The 26980-nt window shown below is 39.6% G+C and overlaps 1 protein-coding gene across 1 annotated transcript in view; it reads left to right on the top strand.

The window, feature by feature from the left end:
• TBX15 (T-box transcription factor 15) overlaps positions 1-19642 on the top strand; it is a 90388-nt gene extending 70746 nt beyond the window's left edge. Inside the window, exons 7-8 of the mRNA XM_058170818.1 lie at positions 5833-5930; positions 18423-19642. Coding sequence (XP_058026801.1) covers positions 5833-5930; positions 18423-19216 — 892 coding nt within the window. The 3' untranslated portion in view covers positions 19217-19642. The remainder of the gene's footprint in view (positions 1-5832; positions 5931-18422) is intronic.
• Positions 19643-26980: the final 7338 nt, after the last annotated feature.

The following is a 26980-nucleotide window of genomic DNA, read 5'->3' as shown; positions in this document are numbered from 1 at the left end:
AGCAATGGCTTTTCATTTAGTGACATGATTTCATTAAATCATACAGAGAAATGAATCCAAAGTCCAGAATAAGTAAGGCAAATAATTATGAAAATTATGTGAGCAGTGTAGTCTTAATGTAAAAATGGATTTTCCAGTTTCTTTCCCATTAATGTAGAGTTGATGCTAAAAATTCTCCCACACCTTAGTTTTCCATCCTGCTGTGCTCATCCAGAAGAATGCTTTGGTGATATTTATTTATTTATTTATTTATTAATCGTATTTATATACCGCCCTATCTCCCGAAGGACTCAGGGCGGTTCACAGGCATTTAAAAACATATAAATATAAATACAGAATAAAAACAATTAAGAAACTTATTTGAAAGCCCGTTAATTAAAATATACAAATAAAACCCAATTAAAACCCATGAATTTAAAACCTAGCTCAGTCCTGCACAATTAAATAAATATGTTTTAAGCCCGCGGCGGAAGGTCCGAAGGTCCGGAAGCTGGCGGAGTCCGGGGGGAAGTTCGTTCCAAGGGTGGGAGCCCCACAGAGAAGGCCCTTGCCCTGGGCGCCGCCAGACGACATTGCCTTGCTGACGGCACCCTGAGGAGACCCTCTGTGAGAGCGCACGGGTCGGTGAGAGGTATTTGGTAGCAGTAGGCGGTCCCGTAAGTAACCCGCCCAATGCCATGGAGCGCTTTAAAGGTGGTCACCAAGACCTTGAAGCGCACCCGGGAGGCCACAGGTAGCCAGTGCAGTCTGCGCAGGATGGGTGTTATACGGGAGCCACGAGGGGCTCCATCTATCACCCGCGCAGCCGCATTCTGGACTAACTGCAGCCTCCGGATGCCCTTGAAGGGAGCCCCAGGTAGAGAGCATTGCAGTAACCCAGGCGAGACGTCACGAGTGCGTGAGTGACCGTGCATAGGGCATCCCGGTCCAGAAAGGGGCGCAACTGGCGTACCAGGCGAACCTGGTAGAACGCTCTCCTGGAGACGGCCGTCAAATGGTCTTCTAGAGACAGGCGGTCATCCAGGGGGACGCCTGTTGCGGACCCTTTCCATCGGGGCCAATGACTCGCCACCGATGGTCAGCCGCGGATTAAGCTGACTGTACCGGGATGCCGCATCCACAACCACTCTGTCTTGGCGGGATTGAGCTTGAGCCTGTTTCTCCCCATCCAGACCCGTCGGCCTCCAGACACCGGGACAGCACTTGATAGCTTCGTTGGGGTGGTCCGGTGTAGAAAAGTACAGCTGGGTGTCATCCGCATACAGCTGATACTTCACACCGAAACCACTGATGATCTCACCCAGCGGCTTCATGTAGATGTTAAACAGGAGGGGCGAGAGAATCGACCCCTGCGGCACCCCACAAGTGAGGCGCCTCGGAGTCGACCTCTGCCCCCCTGTCAACACCGACTGCGACCGGTCGGAGAGATAGGAGGAGAACCACCGATAAACGGTGCCTCCCACTCCCAATCCCTCCAACCGGCGCAGCAGGATACCATGGTCGATGGTATCGAAAGCCGCTGAGAGGTCTAATAGGACCAGGGCAGAGGAGCAACCCCTATCCCTGGCCCTCCAGAGATCATCCACCAACGCGACCAAAGCCGTCTCCGTGCTGTAACCGGGCCGGAAACCGGACTGGAACAGGTCTAGATAGACAGTTTCATCCAGGTGCAAGGAAACTGATATGCCACCATACTCTCTACAACCTTCGCCGAAGCGAAGGTTGAGACCGGACGATAGTTACCTAAAACAGCGGGTCAGGAAGGCTTCTTGAGGAGGGCCTCACCACCGCCTCTTTCAAGGCGGCCGGAAGACACCTCCACCAAAGAAGCGGTCGTAATCGCCTGGAGCCAGCCTCGTGACCTCCCGAGTGGCCAGCACCAGCCAGGAGGGGCACGGGTCCAGTAAACATGTGGTGGCATTCAGCCTACCCAGCAACCTGTCCATGTCCTCAGGAGCCACAGGGTCAAACTCATCCCAAACAATATCGCCAAGACCACCTCGAACATCTCACCCGCATCACCGCAATCTTGGTCCAACCCATCCCGAAGCTGAGCGATTTTATCGTATAGATAACCGTTAAACTCCTCAGCACGTCCCTGCAACGGGTCATCCCGCTCCCCCTGATGTAGGAGGGAGCGGGTCACCCGAAACAGGGCGGCTGGGCGGTTATCTGCCGATGCAATGAGGGAGGGGGCGGAGCTACGCCTCGCTTCCCTCCATGCCACTAGGTAAGGCCTAGTATAGGACTTCACTAGTGTCCGATCAGCTTCGAGCGGCTGGACCTCCAGGAACTCTCTAGGCGTCTTCTCCGGCGCTTCATCCCTCTCAGCTCCTCGGAGAACCAAGGAGCCGGTTGGGACCTGCGCCGGGTCAGAGGCCGCAAAGGCACGACACGGTCTAAGGCCCCCGCCGCGGCCCGTTCCCAGGCCGCCACAAGTTCCTCAGCCGAGCCGTGAGCCAGACCCTCAGGAAATGGCCCAAGCTCCGTCCGGAACCCATCAGGGTCCATCAGGCGCCTGGGCGGAACCAGCGTGTCGGCTCCGCCTCCCTGCGGTGGTGAATGGCGGTCAGAAAGTCCAAGCGAAGAAGAGAGTGATCTGACCATGACAAAGGTTCGATGACTATTTCCTTTAAGTCCAGATCTCTCAACCACTGTCCAGAGAGAAAAATCAGGTCCAGAGTGCCACCCCCAATGTGAGTAGGGCCATCAACTACTTGGGTCAGATCCAAGGCCGTCATGGAAGCCGTGAACTCCCGAGCTGCCGTCGATGATAAGCCGGAAGATGGCAAGTTAAAGTCCCCCATGACTAAAAGTCTGGGGGTCTCAACTGCCACCCCAGCCAGCATCTCCAGGAGCTCGGGCAGGGCAGCTGTCACGCAGCAAGGAGCCAGGTACGTGATCAGCAAGCCCATCTGACACCTACGACCCCATCTCACAAAGAGGGATTCGCACCCGGCAATCTGAGGTACAGTGGTCTCCCTCGGCTATATAAACCTGTTTGTATTAAAGCCATATCATTTTAGTAAGAGCTGCATTATGCTATTTTGTAGTTCACCAGTGGGGATAAAATCATTTTTCCATACCAGCTCTTTCTCATTCATCTCCACTTTATCTATGTCCCCAAGTCTATCTCTCATTCATCTTAATAATTTTAAACATATATAGTTATAGTTTGTAAATGAAATGTGAATTCTCTTTGCTTTTTTGCTATAAACATCTGGGAAAGTATTTATTAAAAATTAAATACAAGAGCATACTTTTCAGAGACAAAGTATCACACACTGAATATACATTTGTTAACACATTGCAAGGTCAAACTGAAACTTTACAAAGTATTGAGAAATGACTTTCTTACAAGTTCAAAAACATCCATGGCCCATATCTGGTTATTGAGCTTTCTGCAAAGATTTGCCTTGGCTTCATTTTGGAGCATCCACAATTATTTCTAAGCAATATGCTGGTCACCTGCTAAAAAACTGTTAAATACATATCCTCATGTGATGCTGGGTCTTCATAATGAACAATCCATAGTATTAGATTTTTAAGTACAAGTAAAACACTGGACATTAGAGATAAATCTCAAGTATGAAGCCAGAATTAATAGGATTTGCCTGAGTGTGTGCTTTGCTTTATTAGAATAGCATTTTTACTAAGCAACAATCCTCAGTTTTTTGTTTTGTTGCAAAAAGCCATTGTGTGAGACAATGGACATGGATTTTAGTGGAATATAAAAAGGCAAAAATAAATGAAGTGGCAGGCTTAAAAAAAAACCCTGGGTTTCCTTGTGGCCTTACTTTATAAAACTTGCTCACAAAGAGTTAGTTTTAGTCTCATATAGTTAAAAAAATTCTTCATTTTGCAGAAAAACATTTATTGGCAATTATTTTATGGCAATTATTACCCCAAATCTTAGAACCCCCTTCAAACCCATTTGAGAAGCTTTCCTTCATTGGAAGCTCCTTTTTATCTGGGAAGGGCTGACATGTTATAATTGTAACTTCACATATATGCAGTCCAGTGAATGAAAGGCACATGTGCCTATATACAAGTGCTATTTATGGGACACTTTATTCTGAAAAAGGCTTTTTAGGGTCCAGTATTTGTATATGTCTCTTGGGGAAAGTCCCATTGAATGCATTAGAGATATAGCATTTATTTCTGATCAGATATGTCTGAAAGTGTCAATTTGGAGCTTAGAAGGAGGTTTCAGAGAACAATGACGGCTATAAAGCAACAGGGGAGGAGGACCATATGGAAGGCATTATTGAAACAAAGAAATATATCAAATATCATTCACCATTTTTGTACCACGGGATCCTTTTATAGTACCTGTTATTACAATGTAGTGGTCTTCCCCCTCCTCCATGAAAATCAAACAACAGAGACCAAACTAGAGTTGTGCATATTTTTCTCTCTTTTTGTTCTCTTCCTCACAGGCTATCATTAATAAAAGCATGGAAAATAGAATTTGTCATAGGATAGGCACTAGAATTGGCGTGTCTATTGTATCTTAATCAACAGATTAATAGTATATGCCAAGTTATATAAAAGAGATTTGTCCTTGGGTTGTCCTTGGGTTGTAACTCAAATATTCAATAATTTCCATGGAGACTCTGAACATCTCTTGTCGATTTAATAGTGACATGATGTAATTGGGTTTTGTGAACATCTGAATCATCTGGGTTACATTTAAATTTTGCTGCATTTTTCAGACAAAAAGTGGAAACACTGTATGCAAAGTTAAACAATACACACCAGCAGGGTCTGATGAGATGGATGAATACCTGTCGCCTGTAATTCCCCAATCTGAAAAAAGGAGAAATGTTGGCAAACTCTATATTATCATATGAATAAGCTTATGCTGATTTCACATCAATCATATTTGAAAAGAAATGAATTAAAGTCTTGTTGCATCACCATATTTGTAGTACTTCTTGCTTTCCACTGTGTGAACTTTGGTTATAATGGCTTCTGTTATCTTTAGCAATCTAAAGATTTTTTGTATTAACTTCTTCTTGTAGAGTTCTGGGTGGTCATTTTATTGAGGGAGAATATCTTTGATGAAACATTCTGTACTCCTATTCCCAATTGCTACTTGCAGACATTTAGCAGCTAATACACCCTGGGAATTTCTCCACTCCTAAATTAACTGTTGAAATCCTACATTTTACCAACTATATCCTTGCTTCCGGGGTGACTTTGGAATGTTAGCTCCACTCCTGTTTAGCTGCAAAAACCCCTCCAGTCTTTTCATCAGCAAAGGGCCTTTAGGGACCTTGAACTCCAGAAATAGAAGGTGAGCACATTCTCAGAGTTAATGAACCAAAAGAAAGACGACAGAGGAGAGGAAAGAAAACAAACAACAAATGATTGAGTAACAGCAAAAGGTGAATTGCTCTCTCTTTTCCTAATACTTCTTTCTCCCAACTGTTATTTAGCATGAAGAAGCCATCCTGAACCTTGGACACATTCCCAGTTCATCACTGCCCTTGATTATGCTCTGTGGACATCATCAGCGCCCTCTCCCCCCACCATAAACTGCATTGAATTCTTTGTCTTCCCTCAGGTGGACATCTAGTTCAGACTTAATCTTCTGGGGCCATTTCACTTATGAATTGGCCCCAATTCTCTCTCATTTTCCGGAGGAAACTTGGAAGACGGATAGTGTGTTGCTAGAAATGTAGGACGATAAAAATTAACGGTTATCGAGTTGGTGGAGAAAATCATGCTTTTTCTTACTTGCTAAAGGAGAAATACATCTTCATTGAAGTTTTTAATCTTTCTTCCCTCTTCTCTTCTTCTTCTTCTTTTTTTTTTTTCATTTTGCAGAACCGGCCTGGAGGCCATTATGGAAACATATGCATTTTGGAGGCCCCCTGTGCGCACACTCACCTTTGAAGATTTCACCACCATGCAAAAACAGCAAGGTGAGCCGCTTTTATAAGAGGCAGCAGACGGGTGGCAATGGAATAGCCTGAGTGTCATAAGAGACATCTGGCATCCAGCTGAATTCATGAAACTCCTAAGTCTCTTGACAGTCAGGCAAAGATATGAAACAGAATAGTCCAGCTACTAGTTTCAGAAATAGGGGGGAAAATGGTAACATAGAGCTTTTATAGCCATTCAAAGGGGCTATTCTTATCTGGGCTACCTCCCCTGTGGTCGAGGGGAGGTCCGTTGTTTTGCATACTTTCTATTCAGACGTTTCCAAGCTAAACCCCAAATTAGGCATGACTTTTTATACCTGGCCTAAGTAGGAAAGCCTTCCTCTGCTTAAAATTTAAGAGTTGGTTGGAGTCAACAATGCTAAAACTATGAACCTATATGACCTGGTTCATGAAGAGATTCATGCCTTTTTAAAAGCATGCCTAATGAATCACCGGATTGAGTGCATAATATTTTTTTCAGTTGATCAATGGATATTTTTCCAAGTAGTTGAGCAATTGCTACCTCCCATTTCATGCCGTCTATAATTCTCTGATGATGTTGCTTGTTTGTATGTTTACGGTTTCTACCTTGCCTCCCTGCTGGGCCTGGCTACTTCTTGTCACTGCCAAAGAACATGGAGCACTGTTAGATGATCCCTGACTTTAGCAAAGGCCACTTCTGAAATAAACCTTTGCTGATATATTTCCTGGGAAAACTGGCAATATTTCCAGTCTGTTTGTCACAATATCCCTCGAGGATTTACATTCTTAAATAGTATAATATTCAGGGCTGAGATTCTAAATGGTCACTGGAAAATCCTAACACTGGCTAAGGGATCCCTGTCTCCTCCTGAGTGATAAGTTGGCAGGAAGAAGCTACGCTTTTTTCCCCTTTTAAGAATATTTCAGCAATTAGTTAAGATTATTATGATTTATTCCTGAATATCCAGGAACTATACTCCGTTGAAGGTGTTAAGCGTTTTCTGCAAAACAGACTTCCCAGACCTTTTTTTGCTTATTTAAGACATTATATATATTGACTTTCTGCCTCAAAAATGGAAATCTAGGTTAGTGTTTGCAATTAAATAATTAAAAATACAAAATCAGATAAAGCAAGTGAGAAGCAATTTGACACTCTACTGCAGAAAATTCTATGTTTAAAAGAAGTCACCAGGAAATTAAAATGATATTAAAATAATTGAAATCTGTAGCACAAATAAACTATTTAGGCTCTGAGAGGATGTATTAGACTTGAAAGCAATCTAGTGCCCTTAGGAATATGATCCCACCTGGCAGAATAGTATGTTCTGCTTTCCTCCCCAAGATCTCTACAAAATCTTTCAGCCTACTATAGTTCAGGAAAGGAAGTGGGAAAGACCCACTTTATTGTCTCAGAGTATATACGATTGTGCAGTGCTGTGGATTCAAATACCAACAATTATTTTGGATCAAATGTGCCTTTTTCTAGGGTGGTGAACTGTGGAGCCATGCAGGAAAAGGCACAGTTGACCTAAGCAATGGAGTCAGTGGGTACATTTGTACTTCAGTGCTCCAAAGCATTTTTTGCCTTTAAATACAGAGTGCTAAGAACACTTCCAAATGGGTCTTCTTCAGTGGTACAAGTATGATTGCAGAATATCATCTATGGCAGGAGTCTCCAACCTTGGTCCCTTTAAGACTTGTGGACTTCAACTCCCAGAGTCCCTCAGCCAGCAAAGCAAAGCTGAGGAACTCTGGGAGTTGAAGTCCACAAGTCTTAAAGGGACCAAGGTTGGAGACCCCTGATCTATGGAATTGACTTAGCCAAACACTTTGGTTCCATTAGAAATATTAGTGGTCATACTATGTTGGTCATTTTAGTTCGCCTGTCATTTATCTTTTCCTTTATTGTTCATTTTATTAAGGTTATTGAATTTCTTCTGTATATTTTTAATCTATATATTTATTTTAATATAATATTTATTTTATATTGTAAACAACAGGAATAAATTCTTGCATTGTTGCACGTGCGCAGAATTTGAAAGATTTTATTTAATAGCAATGTAAATGCCCAGACGACAATTTAAGAATAGTGTAATGGCTAAAGAGAATCTAAAGTGGGAGTCAGAAAAACAACCATGTTATATTTGCATCCTAAAGACATACAATTTTGACTGCAGTTTAGATCTTCAATTTACAGTGTACATCTTTTAGAGTGCTCCTCTTTTAGTTTTAATTAATTCAGAAAGTTTACCTAGTCTTACCTTTGCCCACCCACTCCATTACAAAACATTTGTGGCATGATCTGACACATTGCAGAGCGAAAGACAGTATAGTATGTACAACTGAACTGGCACCTTGCTGCACCCAGAACGGTCATCTTTTGGTTAGCAAGATTCTTTATAGAAGTGCCAGAAACAACAGCCATCTCTCCCATGTCCCCTACTGTGCCTCTATTCTGGAGCAGATGGGACTTAACCACAGGGGGAAAGTTCAAGATTTAGTTAAAATTGGTAGAATCCAAGCTGGGTTTTCTAGATTTGTCCGTCTGTTATTCAAAAACTATTTTTTCAATCCAAAGTTTATTCAAATGTATGAAAAGGTCGGTCCCTCATTGCTCAATTACGACACATGTGTGAGCTGTGCAATTGGAAACCCTCTTTCAATTATATGGAGCTACTTCAGGAATTTAACACCCAACCCAATGGCACTTTTGCCTGTTCCTAGTGATGCCCTTCTGCTGTTACATGCCCTGTAAGAGTAGAATCTCCCTTATATCCTGCTTGATTATATATAAAAAAATACCCACCTAGACAAACTGTAATAAATAATGTTCTCTGCATAGCAGGAAAAAATATTGATTAGAAAAAATATGATAGTTAATCAAAGCTACAAAATCTCCAAATCCTTCCCTGATTTGGCATATTAGAACAAATTATTGCTGTAATAGTACTACCCAGCTCCATTACAGCATTCCTTGCAATACTTTGGGTGTGTTATTTCTAAGCCATGTATTATGATCCTTACGCTGATACCTATATGATGGATGTTCCTTTCTCAGAATCGTGTTTGATCCTAAAGGACTTTTGCTTCTGTTGCTGATAGACAGCTATCAATCTTGTTGATATGGAAGAATTATGTAGTTGATGTATGGAGGAATTATATATTCTCATAATTCAGCTTTTCTCTTGAATGTGTAGGCCAATTAATGGTAAAGTAATAAACCAAGAACTTTGATCATGATAATGATCTCACCACTACTGTTCCTGGAATTTATTGTCATATTATAAGCTATTTCCTGCAGGCTATTTACACAATCTAACCTTGAGTAAATGTACATGGGCTTTTCCTAGAATTTGTTTTAATGCTCTTCCTTCTGCATTATTGGTGGGAAGATTTCATGAGACTCCTTTTTCTCAGAAACATTGTCCTTGTGACTCTAAGGAGACAAAAACACTTGCCCACATATACTTATGGAGTTTTTTGTATGATATTCTGAGACATGCTCTTTCCAATTATTTTCAAAACTGAGGGTCATACAAACTTTTCGTACATGACTTTTTAAAGGACACTGACTCATAATCTAGATTGCCAAATATCTTCACTGAGCCACGCAATGGCACAAACTTTGACTTAGATGTGTTGTTCTTTTCTTTTATGATAATTTTTGATAATGGGTTTTCTGAAAGAGTGCTGGTCAAATGTCATAACAAAAAGGGTTAATAGTAAAGATATTGCTATTGTTGTTGAAGTGCTTTCTATAGAATACATTGTTTTCTAGAAGTTTCTTAAAATTAATAGCAAGGGAAGAAATTTAGATCTAGATAATGGTACAGATTTTTTAAAAAGGTAACTTTCTTCTCAACTTTCCAAGAGCTATTTTAAAGCAAGAATCAACAAGGAAATATATCTTTTGCATCTTGGGTAGCTTGTTTTCTCCTTGCAGTAAGATTGTATAAGAGATCCCAATGCATTCTGGAGTATAAATCAGAGTGTGGAATAGAGTTTAACTCCTCATTTCTTTGGGAGTATCCTTGGACCTGAAACTTGTGGCATTTACACACTTGATTAGATGTGCCTTGTATTAATATCTGCACTGATAACCTTCTGTCCTCCTCTTAGTTATCAAATAACATGCTCATAGCAGCTACAGCAACTGCTGATATAGTCAAGTAATATAAGGAAAGGAAAATATTTAATGTATTTTTAGCTGCTTTAAATGTAATTTGGCAGCTGAAAAACCAGGAAGGAAGCCAACACCATGTGACTAGTTAGTTCCCTGCAGGCTACTAGCAACTGTTCTTTTGGCTGCTCAAGCAAAGGTGGCATGCACAAAATGTGGTTTCCAGTTCAGAACTCGCTTGCTAAAATCTTGATTTTATTCACTTACCAAATGGATCCCCTTTACTTTGCAATTATACTGAAGGCTGAGTAATTGCAAAAGATGAAATCTAAAGATTCTCTAAGTGTCTTGCTTTTTTTCCTACAAAATCTTACCCAATTTAGTAGATCCAAAAGCAGAGAGTTGCTAGCATTAAAAGAGCAATTTCTTGATGCCAGAAGTGCCTGTTGCAGAGCCAAATGTTTGCCTGAGCCTGAGCTTCTAAACAATATTTCCACTTCTTATCTCTATATTGAGGGAAAAAGAAAAGCCCTTTGTGACAATGCCCTTCATTGAAATTGGATGATCTCTTATTCCATTGCTTTCTATATTATGAACAGATTCTGAGCGGAGCGCTGAATTTAAAGTATTTTATATAGGCTCTGAATACTAACAATCTTTCAAATGACTTATAAATAAGTGCTGCTTCTAACCGCAAGTACACATTTTGTTAAACCCAAATGGGGCTCAAAAATAGGAAAAAAACTATCACAATTATTTCCTTTCTTGTTCCCCATATAACAGTAAAACTTTCAGGTCTTTTAGGTCCATCTTCTGCTCAACGTAAGAATCTAAGTTAAAATATCCCCAAGAGATGGCTGGGTAGCCTTTGCTTGAATCCTGAGAAAGACAGCCCCCACATCAGCCTCTTCCTATTGTTAGGAAATACTTTTTAAATATTCAGTTGGAATCCACCTTCCATCTTGGCAGTATTATCACCATGCACCATTACACTGTGACAGACTTTGCCACTTTTTGCATGAAACTCTTTCATTCTTCTTTCCCTCCATCTTTTATCCACCCAAACATCCTCAGATTCTAGTCTTTTGATCCTCTTCCTACCTCTTCTTTGGACCTGGTCTAACTTTTTTGGACCTTAAAGTCTGGCACTCAAAGCTGAACAATACTGCCTTTGTAAGTGGCTCTTGAGAATGCAGAATGAAGGGAAACTTCTGCCTGATATTTGGAAATTATATGTCTGTTCTTGTAGCCTAAGATTGCTCAAGTCTTTTTTGCAGCTAAATCACACTATCGATCCATATTCAGTTTATTATCAACAACTATTATGGTGTATTTTTATGTACTATTGTTAAATCAAGGGTCCCCCTGACCTATACTTGTACATCTAGTTTCCCCTATCTATGCAAAGAACGTGCCTTTGTCCTCTCTTAAATTTCACTGTTATTTTCAACACTTTCCTCTGTCACAGGTAGATTGTTTTTGTTTTTATTCCTATCTTCTAGAGCAGGGGTCTCCAACCTTGGCAACTTTAAGCCTGGAGGACTTCAACTCCCAAATCCCCCAGCCAGCAAAGCAAAGCTGGCTGGGGAATTCTGGGAGTTGAAGTCCTCCAGGCTTAAAGTTGCCAAGGTTGGAGACCCCTGTTCTAGAGTATTTGGTCTCCACAGACCTGGTTATCATTTAGTCAATATTTGCAGTAGACCAATCTTTTCTTGGGAATCTAGGAACAGCTTTTTTACTTTTAGCACCTTTAGGTTTATTGAGGGGCTCTGACATTAGAGGCCTTGCCATTTGATAATCCAAATAGTAAATTACACAGATTTTATTCATCAAGGTTCATATCACATGGTAGAATTCTTATACAAATTCCTGGTTTAAAATTATACAAACTACCTGTGCTCTCATACACAAATATTCTTCTCTTCTATAAAAGTATTGAGATTGGTGTATAATGAAATAACAGATGGAATATACAGTAATGCCTAAATGAATACAAGAGAATATAGCATGCTAATTATATAGTAACCTCATAAAAGAATAGCAGGACATTTAAGAGCTGTTAATACATCAAAAATGGCAGCAATAAAACTTTATTTCACATTATATTGCATCTTTTACATCATATTACAACCTCTTTGGAATGAAAGTATCTTCTTTTCCTTGCGAAAGAGATAGAGAGAGGAAGCCTGACACAGAATTGCAATTAGTAGTCTCCCAAAATCACAAAACTGACTACTATAGAAAAAGTCTTCGCTTTTCAAATAGCTGGGAAGGTGTCACAAGCAACTGTTTGACAAATTCAGACAGAAATGATGTTACATGTTAGTTAATATGTGTTTGCTTATGGTCTTGGAAATGTTTTGGATTATTAGCCAATGAATATAGCTTCCAGCAGGATCCTTAAAACTTCAAAGATTATTAAGGCCAAACTAGATAGGGTATAAATATTTCATGACTAACATCCCATTTGTTTATTTCATTGGCACCACATTGATTCAGAAATGCTACCACAGAAAGGGAGTAATTCTTTTTCCCCATGCTATTTTTTTCAATTAAAATAACCACTAAAAGTTACTTTCTTGATGCAAGACTTGCCAAGTCTTATCCAGGAGTGTGATTTAAATGAGGAATGTATGTCTTCTATGGAACTCTAGAACACTATAGAGGACCTGAACTTTTTTAAGAGCATAGAATTAATTTTTCCAAGTCATTGACCAATATGATTTTATATTTGCACTTACGCAGTGGTGACCTACAGCTTCCCAGGTATTTCCCAGAGACTGCATTTTGGGAGGAAAAGCAGATGATAGATGGATCTATAAGAAAAAGATTCATTTTGTTTTTTAAAATATATTTTTATTTTTGGGAAAAAATGGAGACTGTCAGAGGATTTTAATGACAATAATGCAACTTGAGCAACATAATCTCATTAAATTGGAACTTTGCAATGCAATAAACATTTAATATCTAAATGTAATCAGAATCTTATTTCTAAGTAGTCAATATTATAAAACTACTAAAATCATAATTATCTCTTTTTTCTGCTGAAACTTTCATGAACAATAAGGTCTCCTGCTTGGGTGGGGAGTTGTACTAGATGACCTACAAGGCCGCTTCCAATTCTGTTAATCTGTTAAAAAAAAATTCCTGAAGAAGTAATGCAGTGTCCCAAGGTTTTATTGTCACTGATGGTTATGGATTACTCCTCAACAGAACTGATTGACACTCAGAGTCATGATTTCTTTCTTCCCTTTCCAGTTGAAAGCTGTTACAGTAGTCCTCGACTTATGATAATTGAGGCCAGAGTTTTTGTTGCTAAGCAAGATGTTGGTTCAGGGGTGGGCTTCAAAATTTTTAGCAAGGGGTTCTCTGCCTGGTTGATGGGTGGGTGTGGCCATGGTGGGCGTGGCCTAGTTGGCCTCCTGCACCAAGGCAGGGAGAGGTGCTTTTTGCCCTCTTTGGGCCCCAGAGGCTTTCCTTGAGCCTCCAAGAGAGCGAAATTGGCCTCCTTAGGCTCTGGAATCCCTCCGGAGGCCTTCCCAAACATCCATGCATGCCCTGCATTTACCTGCATACAAAACGGACCGCCCAGGGACTCCTGGCGGGTGGGGGCAGCCAGGAGTGGGATTTGGGGGTTCTCAAAACTGCACAGAATCTTAGCTAGAGGTTCTCCCAAACGCCTGCGAACCCCCAGCAGCCCACCCCTATGTTGGTTAAGTGAGTTGCAACCAATATTATGACCTTTGCTAGCCATGGTTTTATGTGAACAACTACTGCAGTTGCTTAGTGAATCACATGGTCTTTGAGTGAATCCAGCTTCCCTCCATTTTCTTTGCTTACCAGAAGCCTGCTTGAAAGGTCGCAAATGGCTATCATATGACCCCAACACATTGCAAACATCGTAAATATATATTAATTGCCAAATGCCAGAATTTTGATCACATGATCATGGGGATACAGTGGTCATAAGTGTGAGGAGGACCAGTCATAAGTAATTTACCATACTTCAGTGCTGTTGTAACTTTGAACAATAACTAAAGGTTGGAAATTAAGGACTACCTGTATATCTTTAGCCTAGAAAAATGTTTTACAAGAAGACAAGTGGGATTAAATTAATAAATATTTTTCAAGCACCTTCTTTCAGAATTGAAACCAAAAACTATAGTGAAATTCCAAAATACCAGGCATTAGAGAACCAATTCTTTAAAAATGATATCATCACCCCCAAACTTGGTTTTACATTGGGACAAAACAGATGTACAATTAATTTCTCACAGATAGCAATTAGATTTTATGGGGTTCAGTTAGGTTAGAGAGAGCCAAAAATTGATTAAACAATTTAGACTGACTTAAAAATCATGTTGAATCTAATCCAGATTCTCATTATTAAAAAAATATTTAGCTTTGTTTTATTCTGTTTTATGAAGAGAATTTATTGACAAAAATAAATAAAAGTTCCAGTAATTTTATACTCTTATCATTTTCCCATAACAGATTTTCTTGATTTCTATACTGTATGCAATTTTCTTTCCCACACAATACAAATAGGAAATTTTCAGATTGGTTCTATAAGCAAAGGTTTGTCAATATGTACAATTACCTAATGTTCAGTATGCAGCTTTTTTTCAACATTTAAGCTGAAGCATAAAAAATAGATTAGTGAATTCCTAGTTTGCTAATTTTTAAGGTTTTGCCGTCCCCACAAAGTAACTCTGACCACATGGATATGAAGTGGAAAAACAGATCCAGGTGTTTTAAGGTGGACTGTGAGTAGTTTTACATGAAAAACATAAAAGAAACTTCAACTGAGAAAACTGTATTCAGTGAAAAGAAAGACTGAAAGTAGTCAAAAATACATTCACTCTGTATTACAAGTAGGTGGAACAGCTTTAACTTTTGTATATTCCATCTGAATCATGTTTAGAAACATGGTTTTAGGTAGAATTCTCTTTAACATTTATTAAAGGATGACTCGTGGATGTTTGAGCTCTTACACAACTTTAGAAAGTCATGAAAGAAAATAAAAATAAAAAAGAAACTGCTATCTTTTCTATATTACAAATAATAAATTATACAGAAAAAGAAATTAAACATTGATTCAAAAGTAAGAAAATTGTGCCTTACTGAAATTGAAGCAATTTGTGGATAAACAAATTTGTTTTGTCTTTTTGTGCATAGACAAAAAGACAAAACAACAAGCACTAATAAAGACAATAATAACTGGATTGGAAATTTCAAAAGGCTTATGGAGTGACATGAGCTGTAAATCATATTACAAGTGGTGGGTCTGCCTTTAAATAAATAAAAAACATCTTGATAATGATAAAAAAATCTTGCTAATGGAAAGAGTATTAAAGCTGAAGCAATTGGATAAAGTATTTTGAAATACAGTAAGGAAAAAGAAGTACTAGAAATATATTGGTAAATCATATCTGGCACATTGCAGCTTTAGAAAAACTTTATTTGGTGAGATATTTACCTGAAAAAGAGCATGGCTAAGTTTAAAAGTGATGGATAATGATGGATTCTGAATGGATCAAATCTCCAAAAGATATGCAAATGAATACAGATCTATTGTATAAAGTATACTGCACTGTATACAGATACACTATAGTAAGAAAAGCAGAGGCCTATGTTAGTAAGCAGCATGATTAACACATTCATATTTGTTGCTGCTATTTAGACTCAAACATTCAGAAGATATACAGTTAGTCCTTGATTTACAACCAATTGTTTAGTGACCATTTGAAGTTACAAAGGCACTGAAAAAAAGTGACATGACTGTTTTTCTCACTTACGACCATGGCAGCATCCCCATGGCCATGTGATCAAAATTCAGATACTTGGCAATTGCCATGTATTTATGATGGTGCAGTCAGTGTCTTTGGGGATCATGTGATCACCTTTTGTGACCTTCTGTCAAACAAAACCAACGGGGAAGCCAGGTTCACTTAACAACCATGCTATTAACTTAACAATTGCAATGATTCACAGCTGTGACAAGAAATGTCATAAAATGGGGCAAAACTCAATAACTGTCTTGCTTAGCAATGGATATTTTGGGCTCAGTTATGGTCATAAGTCAAGAACTACCTGTATTGGAATGCAAAGACAAAGATTATAAAATGACTATATGCTCTAAAATGATGTAAAGTAAATATTGCTTCAGAGTGCAAGTGGTATGTATCATTGTTAAAAATATATCAGATTAAAGAACCCTGTGGTTATTTTTATGCTTCATTGATTTTTATTGTAATTTCTTCTATTATTATAAGCTGCCTAGAATAGACCTGGGCATTTTACAGCCCTGGGGCCACATCTGACCCTTTAGTTGTCCCTGTCCAGCCCGTGTGAGATGGAAATTAGAAGTCAAATGTAAAATAAATGTATGCCATGCATGCAATACAACTGCTTTTATTTGGAAGGCAACTGATATATATATACATTTACATATGTGTGTGGGGGCGTGCCTCTGTAAACAAAGTCGTATAATTTACTAGTTTTTTTAATAAAGCAATAAAATTTATATTGAGCAGAATTAAGTTCAGCCTATTGATTTGGCCTTCCACAACAGTCCCAGTTTCTCATGTGACCCCTTGGGAGAATTAATGGCCCACCCCTGGCCATTGAAAGTCAGATGGCATACAAATGTAATAAATCTTTAGCAGCCCGTTTCCAAATGCCTCAGTGAAATGAAATGCCTTGTAGTGTTGAACAGACTGCTGCCTTACACACTCCTATTAAATATGTTAAATAGTACTGTTGCATGCTGCTTTCCTTGCTGTCCTCAGTGATTTCATAAATGTTTTTGGCACTTCGTATGTGGTTTTCTGGTGGGACTCCAATGATCAGGGCTGGATAATTCTTCAAATAATTGAATCAACTTTCAGCACATTGTCCAGGTTGCAGAAGATGATGACATAAGTGAAATCAATCAACCTCTGGTATTCTTATTTTCTGGAAATGTTAGCCACTAGCTGCTGACTTCTGCTTTCTTTTATCATGTTATATTGATATTGTAGTCTGTGCAAACAAAAATTGATGCCAAAGCAAGTTTTCCCTTAAAAATAAACATTTCCAAAAGGCAGTGCGAGAGTTATAAAGATTCCCAGGACACAAAAAGCAGAATATTGGGTAGCAGGAAAGACACATTTTTTATACCCTTGAATAAGAAAAACAGATAAAAGTTCATATCCGTACATCTAAACTGAATTCTTAAGGATACATTGCCTGGTATTCTTAAAACTAGAAAATAGAGGTGGTATTATTTTCTATAAGCTGCATTATAAACTATTTTTTAATATTTATAACAAGTGGGACATAAAGCAAAATGGTTCATTGAGAATTAAGCCCCTGAGAAGATTCTGCTGTTTAGGAATCCGGTTGACTTTGAACAGAAGCTTAAGTCTCACAATGGGAAACAGGATTTCATGAGAGGAGAAGAATCTGGGCTTGTTTTTTTGGGTACCATCAATGAAAATGGGAGGACATTCTTGACTACATTTTTGAGGGGAGGGGGATGTGTGAAGAACAAAATAGCAACATTTGTGAAGGGTCATTTGGAGAATCTATCAGGTGGGTATAGTATGACTCCCCACCCTAGTGATACTTCCCTTATGGACAGAGATCCAGAGAGAGCAGCGTGGTGACCTAGTGGTGAAGACGCTTGCCTCCCATCCAGAAGTTGAGAGTTCAATCCTAGGTGGCAGCAGATGTTTCTCTCCTAGGGTGCAAAGACAAAATATCTGCTGCAAACTCTGTGTGGCATCAGGAAGGGCATCTAGGCAGTAAATGCTCATTGATCCAGTCGCCCCAATTTTATCCTAAATTAAGGGATTGCTACAGAATTGTAAAAAGGGAGGTTTTTTAAAGGCCTACTTCAAATTTTGAAAGTATGCTATGAGGAATCTTTGAAAAAGGAGGATATGGAAAAGTTACCTATTCAATAAATATTTGCAAAGGGAGGCCAGATGAGAAAGTGCCATATTACTGAAATGCAGTTTACTATCTCCCTCTTCTATAGGATATTTTCAACTATCCTGCTTGTTTCTGTTCTTTTTCTGGATATATAAAACTAAGTTCAAACAAAGCCCTGGGACGTGGTTGGACATTATTGCATTTTCTCAGAAAGCCTATGGAGCTCATTTGGGGCTCAGAGGCATTTTTTGGGGGAAAATGTAGCACAGTTTTCTCTTTGCTTTGCAGTATGCTGGCAGTTTGTGGCTACCTTTGGAATGAATTTGAAATTAGGACAAAAATAACATTTTTTTATATTTTCCATTGGGATAAGAGAGCAAATTATTGAGGAAAAGACAGAAAATGAGATAATTGTTATTTACATTAAATAAGTTCATTTTAAGTTGTTGCTTTCTTTTCTATTGTCTTCCTAGGGGGCAGCACAGGCACTTCCCCAACAACCTCCAGCACAGGGACCCCCTCACCCTCGGCATCTTCCCACCTCCTGTCTCCATCCTGTTCGCCTCCAGCCTTTCATTTAACCCCCAACACTTTCAATGTTGGCTGCCGAGAGAGCCAGCTTTGTAACCTGAATCTCTCTGAGTATCCACCGTGTGCAAGAAGCAACATGGCTGCCCTGCAGAGTTACCCAGGCTTGAGTGAGAGTGGATACAGCCGGCTCCAGAGCGGGTCTTCTGCTGCTGCTCAGCCATCGGAAAACTTCATACCTCAGCGGACTCCAGCTCTGATCTCAGGAATGCCTGCTCCTTCTGCCCTGCCCACTAATGGCAAAATGGAAGCTTATGGTGGCCAGCTGGGATCATTCCCAACATCTCAGTTCCAGTATGTCATGCAAGCTGGAAACCCCACCTCCACTTCTTCTTCTTCTTCTTCTTCCCATATGTTTAGCGGTGGCCACATGCAACAGAGTTCCTACAATGCCTTTTCCCTTCACAACCCTTATAATTTGTATGGATACAATTTCTCAGCTTCTCCAAGGTTGGCAGGAAGCCCTGAAAAACTGGCCACCACACAAAGCACTTTACTTTGTTCTGCTCCTTCCAGTGGGGCCTTTGGAGAAAGGCAATATCTTTCAACAGGGATGGATCACAGCATGCACGTGATCAGCCCCCCCAACAGTAGCCAGCCTACAGCCAGCACTTGTGAGAATAGGCAGTATGGGGCTGTCACAGGAGCATCTTCACAAATGTCTATGCACATGGTTTAAATGGTGCTCAGAGCCATTGCCTTGGCCAAATTGTGAACAAATATCTCATTATATCTACTGGTGGTTTCGTCCCGGTTGCTTTTCAAATTTAAACTGGACTTGTATTTGAATGCTCAATGGAACCTAAGCCAATTATAGCTATATTTCAAAGAACTGAATCGTGCAGACTGGAATCAAAAGCCATGTGGAACTAAATAGCTTCCATTTTCAATGGATGCATTTTAAAAATAGAGAAAACTGTTTACAAAAAATAGGGGCCGTGCTTTACAGTATATGCAATAATTCTGAGTTGGGTGTGAACTGTTCCCAACAGAAGCCCAGTGTTTCTGACTTTTTTTTTTGAAGTTTCCCAGATGTGTGCACCAATCCCTGAAGATTCAAGCTGTCCTATATAACTGCACTATCGGAAATAGACAACTGCCAAAATGCCTTCTTGTTATCTACATTTATTAGTTCAAGTTCATAGCCATCTCTCACTCAGCTTGGTGAACATTTTATCTGACTGGAATGTCTCTTCTTGAAAGAATTTTGCCTTTTCTATTTTGGGGGTATGTGGCTCTTGCCAGAGAACAGTATTTTTTTTCTCTTTACAAAATTTTGCCTGAAGAGAAGGAGAGGAAACACCCATTAACCCTAAAAGGTTTTCTTGGTGTTTGCAGGCAGGGAATTGTTTTTATAGCAGGCTTATTTGGAAACAGGCATGACTGCTGCCCACATCTCATTTTGAAGAGGAATAAGGGGAAGTTGTGCTCAACTGAACATTCAGGGGCTTATATAAAATGCAAAAAATTGGCAAGCCATGTGCAAAACATTTATCTTCCCCAGGAGGTAGTTATAAAGGAAGAATTTCTCTTAGTCAGGGGTTGTGTTGAGTGGACAGGCAGAAGCCTCGTTGCAAAGAGTTACAACAGAAGGCCTGTTCTGTCTGCTGAATTGGCCAAGAAATAAGTGCCTTTCTCAAATATTTCTCTCTTCTAATATTATTTTTTCTTAATCTGTTGGAAAGTAAGTAAGCAAATGATGCTCAATAAAAAGAGTAAAGTGATCTTTTAAGTTAAAGTGTGAAAATGAAATTGCCAAATAACGTGAATACAGGAACTGCAGTAGAGAGGTTGTTTTGATGTGTTGTAGATAAATGTATTTAATATGTTTCTAGCATTTGTGGGAGGGAGGGGAGTACAATATGAATATTAAAGAGGGTAATAAAAGTGTATGTAAAATATATATTAAGAAAGAAAGTGTATAAAGATTTGCCTTATGCAGAGAACTCTGTTTCTAGGTGCCAAGCACAGATCTTATACAAAATAAACTTTTGCCCTTTTTGTGTTTTGTCTGTCAGGAAATACTATAAAATCAAAATGGCAATAACTGTTCACAGTGAGATGAGCCCAGTTTTCTTCAAGCCTGCAAATAAATTGATAGTTGAGAGCTACCACTGGTACATGCTTTATGCAGGCTAGCTGGTTTCTAACTAAATTTTAGAGCATAGTATTTATCCTATTCATCTATACCAGTGTTTCTCAACTTGGCAGCTTTAAAATTTGTGGACTTCAATAGCAATAGCAATAGCACTTAGATTTATATACCACTTTACAATGCTTTACAGCCCTCTCTAAGGGGTTTACAGAGTCAGCATATTGCCCCTAACAATCTGGTTCCTCAATTTACCCATTTCGGAAGCATGGAAGGCTGAGTCAACTCCCAGAATTTCCAAGTAGCAAGCTGCCTGGGGAATTTTGGGAGTTAAAGTCTACACATTTCAAAGTTGCCAAGGTTGAGAAACATCAGTCTATGTATTCATTGTACTTCCTTTTTTTTTTTTAAAGTAGCCTTAATGTAATTATAGAACTGGGCCCCGGATAGATCCTGTCTACGGTATTTTCCATACGTGTTTCCTCACATTAAAAGATGTGACACTTTCGGTTATTTTAAAACTTTGCCTTTTAATGTAAGCCATTCCTAAATGAAAACAAAAAAAACAGAAAAATCTGCATTGTATATTTTTACCCACCAAAATTCAGAGAGAACCACATAAAAAGCAATATAGACAGAGAAGAACCCCATCCTCAAAGCCAGCGAGGGAAGCCCACTCTGTTCTAGTGGTCTCTATGGTAGAGAAATAAATATTATGAAAGAATGTCCAGATGTAGTTTTTGGTCTGATCTATCTTGGCATTAACAGTTGGATGACTTGTTTTAAGGAAGGCCACTGAGTAGTGGAAGTTTGCCTGATTTCCATGCATAGATTTCCAAGTCCAATCCGTTAAAAAAAAATGAGGTAACAACTGGAAAGAAGCTGAGGATCTTGGCAATAATAACGATAAAGTAATAAGGCTTATTTCCCCCCCAAAAAGTTCTTTAAATGCGATGGGTGGGACATAGAATCTTTGATAAATTTGGACCAGGGCAGCAACAAAAACTAGAAACAGCAAAATTTACAAAGAAAAAAAAGCTTGTGACTTCTTTTTCTTTCCCATTACAGTAACCTTGCAAGCAATGAAAGCACTTTGGTCCCTGCTTGTTATGCCTTCAGTGACTGCATTTACTTAGGGCTTTTTCACAGCAGCCAATGAAATGAAAGCTATAGGAACATTATGCTATTTTACAGGGTGGTCGTAAGCTACATTTACTCAGTTAAATTCCTCAACTTTCCAACATGCAAAATAGGAAATATCCATACAGTATTTGACAGAAGTAGAATTGTTAAACTATTGTAAGCATTCTATAAACAGCTATCCTGAATTAGTTCATTGACATTTCTGGCCACCCAAAGAAGTGGGCTGACATATATTGGAATCTTTGTTCTGATCTCCAGATCAGGCATCTCTTTTCTTCTGGTTCAGGACTATCAAAGAATCAGAATAATCAGACACTTGAAGTAGCATAGCCATGGGGGCAATCGTTATAGGCTTCTGAAACAAAAGTGTGTTTCAGATAGTATGATTTTACAGCTAGATCTGTTGACTGCAGTGTCTGTTTTGATCTCAGCTTTCAACCGTCCGAAGAATGCAGCCTTGATGTATGCTTAATTCAAGAGAAAACCCCTTAGCAGCAACATTTTTTAGTTTGCTGGATATTTAGCTTACTAATTGCAGTGGATATTTCAAAATAGGATGTTCCAGTTCCTGCAAAGTGAGCTTGGGGACCAATTTGGTATGTGCAGGGAAATGGCAAAGGGGCCCTCTTTACTTGTTCCGTGACATGGCAAGATGAATAAAGACTCCATTGAGCCTCCTGTATATGTCACTGTATATCTTCAGTTAAAGTTGAGTATAACACCCAGAAATTCTTGCCATATATGCAGCTGTAATATCTGAATTTTCCCCTCATCATTTGCTTCCACAATGGCACTACTGGGAGATTTTTAATTCAGTTTTCAGCTACCATTTTTCATTTTTTGCCAACATTTTAACAGCTCAAATAGAACAAAGTTATTTATGATGTCTAAATACTTGCTCTAATGTTTCTCCCAGGCCCAGAAGGGAAACAGAAGCCATGAACATTTCAGTGAACCAAAGCTGTATATAACATTCCCACCATAGAATCCATCTGAAGGCATTCAGTCTTCTGTTGGCTTCTCAACTCCACTGCAGTTCTCTGTAAGCATGGTCAGAAGCTGAACAAAAACAGAAAACACTATTATCTCTTGTACATTTCTGTAGTGAATGAAACAACTCTACTCCCATTTTAATGTTGCCCATTCCTTTTAATTTTTTATTTTATTTTATTTAGTTTGTCGAACATGTACAATATAACAGGTATGGGTATAAACATGGACATGAACAAGGAATGAATACAAATAAATGGGGACAGTAGGACAGGGACAGTAGGCATGCTGGTGCGATTATGCACGCCCCCTTTACGGACCTCTTAGGAATGGGGTGAGGTCCACGGTAGACAGTTTAAGGTTGTAGCTGTGGAGTTACAGGATGTAACAATGGAGTTTGGTAGAGCATTCTAGGCATTGACCACTCTGTTGTTGAAGTCATATTTTCTGCAATCGAGTTTGGACCTGTTTACCTTGAGTTTGTATCTATTGTTTGCTCATGTATTGTTGAGATTGAAGCTGAAATAGTCGTTGACAGGTAGGACGTTGTAGCAAACAATTTTGTGTACTATGCTTAGATCAGACCATAGGCGGCGTAGTTCCAGGTTATCTAAGCCCAAAAGTTTGAGCTTGATGGCGCAAGGAATTCTATTGTGAGCAGAGAAGTGGAGTACTTTTCTTGTGAAATACTCTGGACCCGCTCAATTGTATTAATGTCAGATATACAGTGTGTCAAGGTTCCAGAAAAACCTCTTCTGCATAAAAAAAACTCAGAAGCCATTGTTTTCCAGAGTTCTTTACTAGCATGAGGAAACTGGCACACGATGAGTGAAATTCCAAAACTGAATTTCCGGATTCTTTTCTCCAGTTATACAAACCCCAAGAGTCCCACCCCCCTGACCCCTTTGATGGTCACATGGTCCACGTTCTCCCAGTTCATTCGAATATCTTCTTGCCACTCTTCCTGCAGATGTGAACACCATCCGACCTTGACCGCTTGAAGAATGTTACCATACCCCTCAGCCCCCCTTCCTCCCCTCAGGGGAAAAATGTGGCAGCGTCTGGAACCCTAAAGTCTAATATGGTTTCCAGGCCTGACACAGTGTGGATTCCAGGCAGATGAGCTGTATACGAGAATTGGTCTGGCAAAGGTTTTGTATGCCCTAGTTGGCAGTACAATGTTACCAGAGAAGAAGCTTCACAAAATTAGGTTAGTAACTCTTAATGCCTTTTTGGCAATGCTGTTACAGTGAGCTCTGGTGCTTAGATCATTTGAGATGAGTACTCCTAGGTCCTTGACAGAGTGAGGGTCATCTACAAGGTTGTATCTGCCCAGCTTGTATTTGGTGTTCTGATTTTTGTTGCCAATCTGTAAAACAGAGCATTTGTTGGTTGAGATTTGGTGTTGTCAATTGCGCGATCATTCTGACAGGTAGTCGAGGTCGCTTTGTAGGGCAGCAGCATTGTCGGTGGTGTTAAATAGCTTAACGTCATCATCGAAGAGGACGCAGCTTCTTGTGATATGATCACAAAAGTCATTTATGTAAAGCAGAGAGAGTGTGGGTCCTAAAACACTGCCTTGGAGGACACCACTATTAATTGGTGCCGGGTTTGATAGGGCACTCCCTATTTTGACTACTTGTTGCCTGTTTGACAGGAACGCGGCTATCCACTTGTGCAGTGATCTGGAAATGCCGTAAGAGCTTAGTTTTAACAGTAGTTTGTCGTGTACCAACTTTTCTTAGCAACTTTGACCCTGCTGAGAATTAGCTTCCACAATTTCACATTAATTTCTTTATCCTGCCACAAATGACCTCCAACATCTAATCGGATCATAAGACTAAAAAAAGTCAACCGATTTCTGGCACAATGCTAGTTATCCAGTTGTGAAATTTTATTAACAGCCTGATGCATTTTTTAAAAAAAGAAACAATTTTCCATGCTCAAAATTTTGCTACACCTTTCACCTAAGAAGACCCAGAGCAGATTGTGAACAACTCAGTACTTCATGGACATCTTTAGTGACAATTTAATTAATTCAATTGATTCAATTATCTATCTGAAAAACTTGACAGCAACTTTTTTTGCTGTATGAAATATTTATAAACAAGTGCTTACAAAAAGTTAATATTTGAGGGGAGATTAAAAAACATTATTCTGTACTTGCTGTTCCACAGGAAACTTCTAGTAACTGTATTTTTGAGATACTTTAAAATGAGTGAATATATACAGGGAGTCCTCAATTTGTGATTACAATTGAGGCTGGAAATTGGTTGCTAAATAAGATGGTCATTAAATGAGACATCCCCAATTTTATGACCTTTGTGACCATGGTCATTAAATGAATCCTCGTAGTTGTTAAGTGAATCACATTATTATTATGTCAATGCAGCTTCCCACATTGATTTTGCTTGTTAGAATAGAATAGAATAGAATAGAATAGAATAGAATAGAATAGAATAGAATAGAATAGAATAGAATAGAATAGAATAGATAGAATTTTTTATTGGCCAAGTGTGATTGGACACACAAGGAATTTGTCTTGGTGCATATGCTCCCGGTGTACATAAAAGAAAAGATACGTTCATCAAGGTACAACATTTACAACACAAATGATGGTCAGTATATCAATATAAATCATAAGGATTGCCAGCAACAAAGTTACAGTCATATAGTCATAAGTGGAAAGAGATTGGTGATGGGAACGATGAGAAAATTAATAGCAGTGCAGATTTAAATAGTCTGACAGTGTTGAGGGAATTATTTGTTTAGCAGAGTGATGGCCTTCGGGGAAAAACTGTTCTTGTGTCTAGTTGTTCTGGTGTGCAGTGCTCTATAGCATTGTTTTGAGGGTAGGAGTTGAAACAGTTTATGTCCTGGATGTGAGGGATCTGTAAATATTTTCACGGCCCTCTTCTTGATTCGTGCAGTATACAGGTCCTCAATGGAAGGCAGGTTGGTAGCAATTATTTTTTCTGCAGTTCTAATTATCCTCTGAAGTCTGTGTCTTTCTTGTTGGGTTGCAGAACTGAACCAGACAGTTATAGAGGTGCAAATGACAGACTCAATAATTCCTCTGTAGAACTGAATCAGCAGCTCCTTGGGCAGTTTGAGCTTACTGAGTTGGCGCGGAAACAATATTCTTTGTTGTCCTTTTTTGATGATGTTTTTGATGTTAGCTGTCCATTTTAGATCTTGCGATATGATAGAACTTAGAAATTTGAAGGTTTCTATTGTCGATACTGTGTTGTCTAGTATTGTGAGAGGTGGAAGTATGGAAGGGTTTCTCCTAAAGTCTACCACCATTTCTACTGTTTTGAGTGTGTTCAGTTCCAGATTGTTTTGGTTGCACCACAAGGCCAGTCGTTCGACCTCTTGTCTATATGCGGATTCGTCATTGTCTCGAATGAGGCCAATCACTGTTGCATCATCTGCGAACTTCAGTAGCTTAACAATGGATCGTTGGAGATGCAGTCATTGGTATACAGAGAGAAGAGAAGTGGGGAGAGCACACAGCCTTGGGGGGCCCCCTGTGCTAATTGTACAGGTATTTGATGGGATCTTGCTTAGCTTCACCTGCTGCTTCCTGTTTGTTAGGAAGCTTGTGATCCACTTACAAGTCTCTTCCGGTACCTGTAGCTGGTTTAGCTTAGTTAGAAGAGTGTCTGGAATGATGGTATTGAATGCTGAACTAAAGTCTACAAAGAGGACCCTTGCATAGGTCTTTGGAGACTCAAGAAGTTGTAGGATGTAGTGCAGAACCATATTAACAGCATCATCTGTTGATCTATTTGCTCGGTATGCAAATTGCAAGGGGTCTAACAATGGATCCGTGATGGTTTTCAAGTAGGAAAGCACTAGCCTTTCAAAGGTTTTCATGACTGCAGATGTTAAAACAACTGGTCTGTAGTCATTCAGTTCCTTGATGGTAGGCTTCTTCGGCATTGGGATGATGGTAGAGCGTTTGAAGCAAGAAGGAACATAGCACATCTCTAGTGATTTATTGAAAAAATGGGTGAAGATGGGGGCCAATTGGTCAGCACAGACTTTTAAGCAAGAAGGAGTTATCTTGTCTGGGCCTGGAGCTTTTCCTGGCTTTTGTCTGTGAAATAGGTCCTGCACTTCCTTTTCTGTGATCACTAGGGGTTGTGAACCCAATGAAATGGGGTCAGTTGTAGGAGGCTTGGCTGTTGTTGGTGTGTCTGAGATGGGGGTTGT

Source organism: Ahaetulla prasina, chromosome 2, assembly GCF_028640845.1.
Source record: "Ahaetulla prasina isolate Xishuangbanna chromosome 2, ASM2864084v1, whole genome shotgun sequence".
Classification (NCBI taxonomy): Eukaryota; Metazoa; Chordata; class Lepidosauria; order Squamata; family Colubridae; genus Ahaetulla; species Ahaetulla prasina.
The sequence above is the reverse complement of the archived record's forward strand: the minus strand, read 5'-3'. Positions and strand labels throughout refer to the sequence as shown.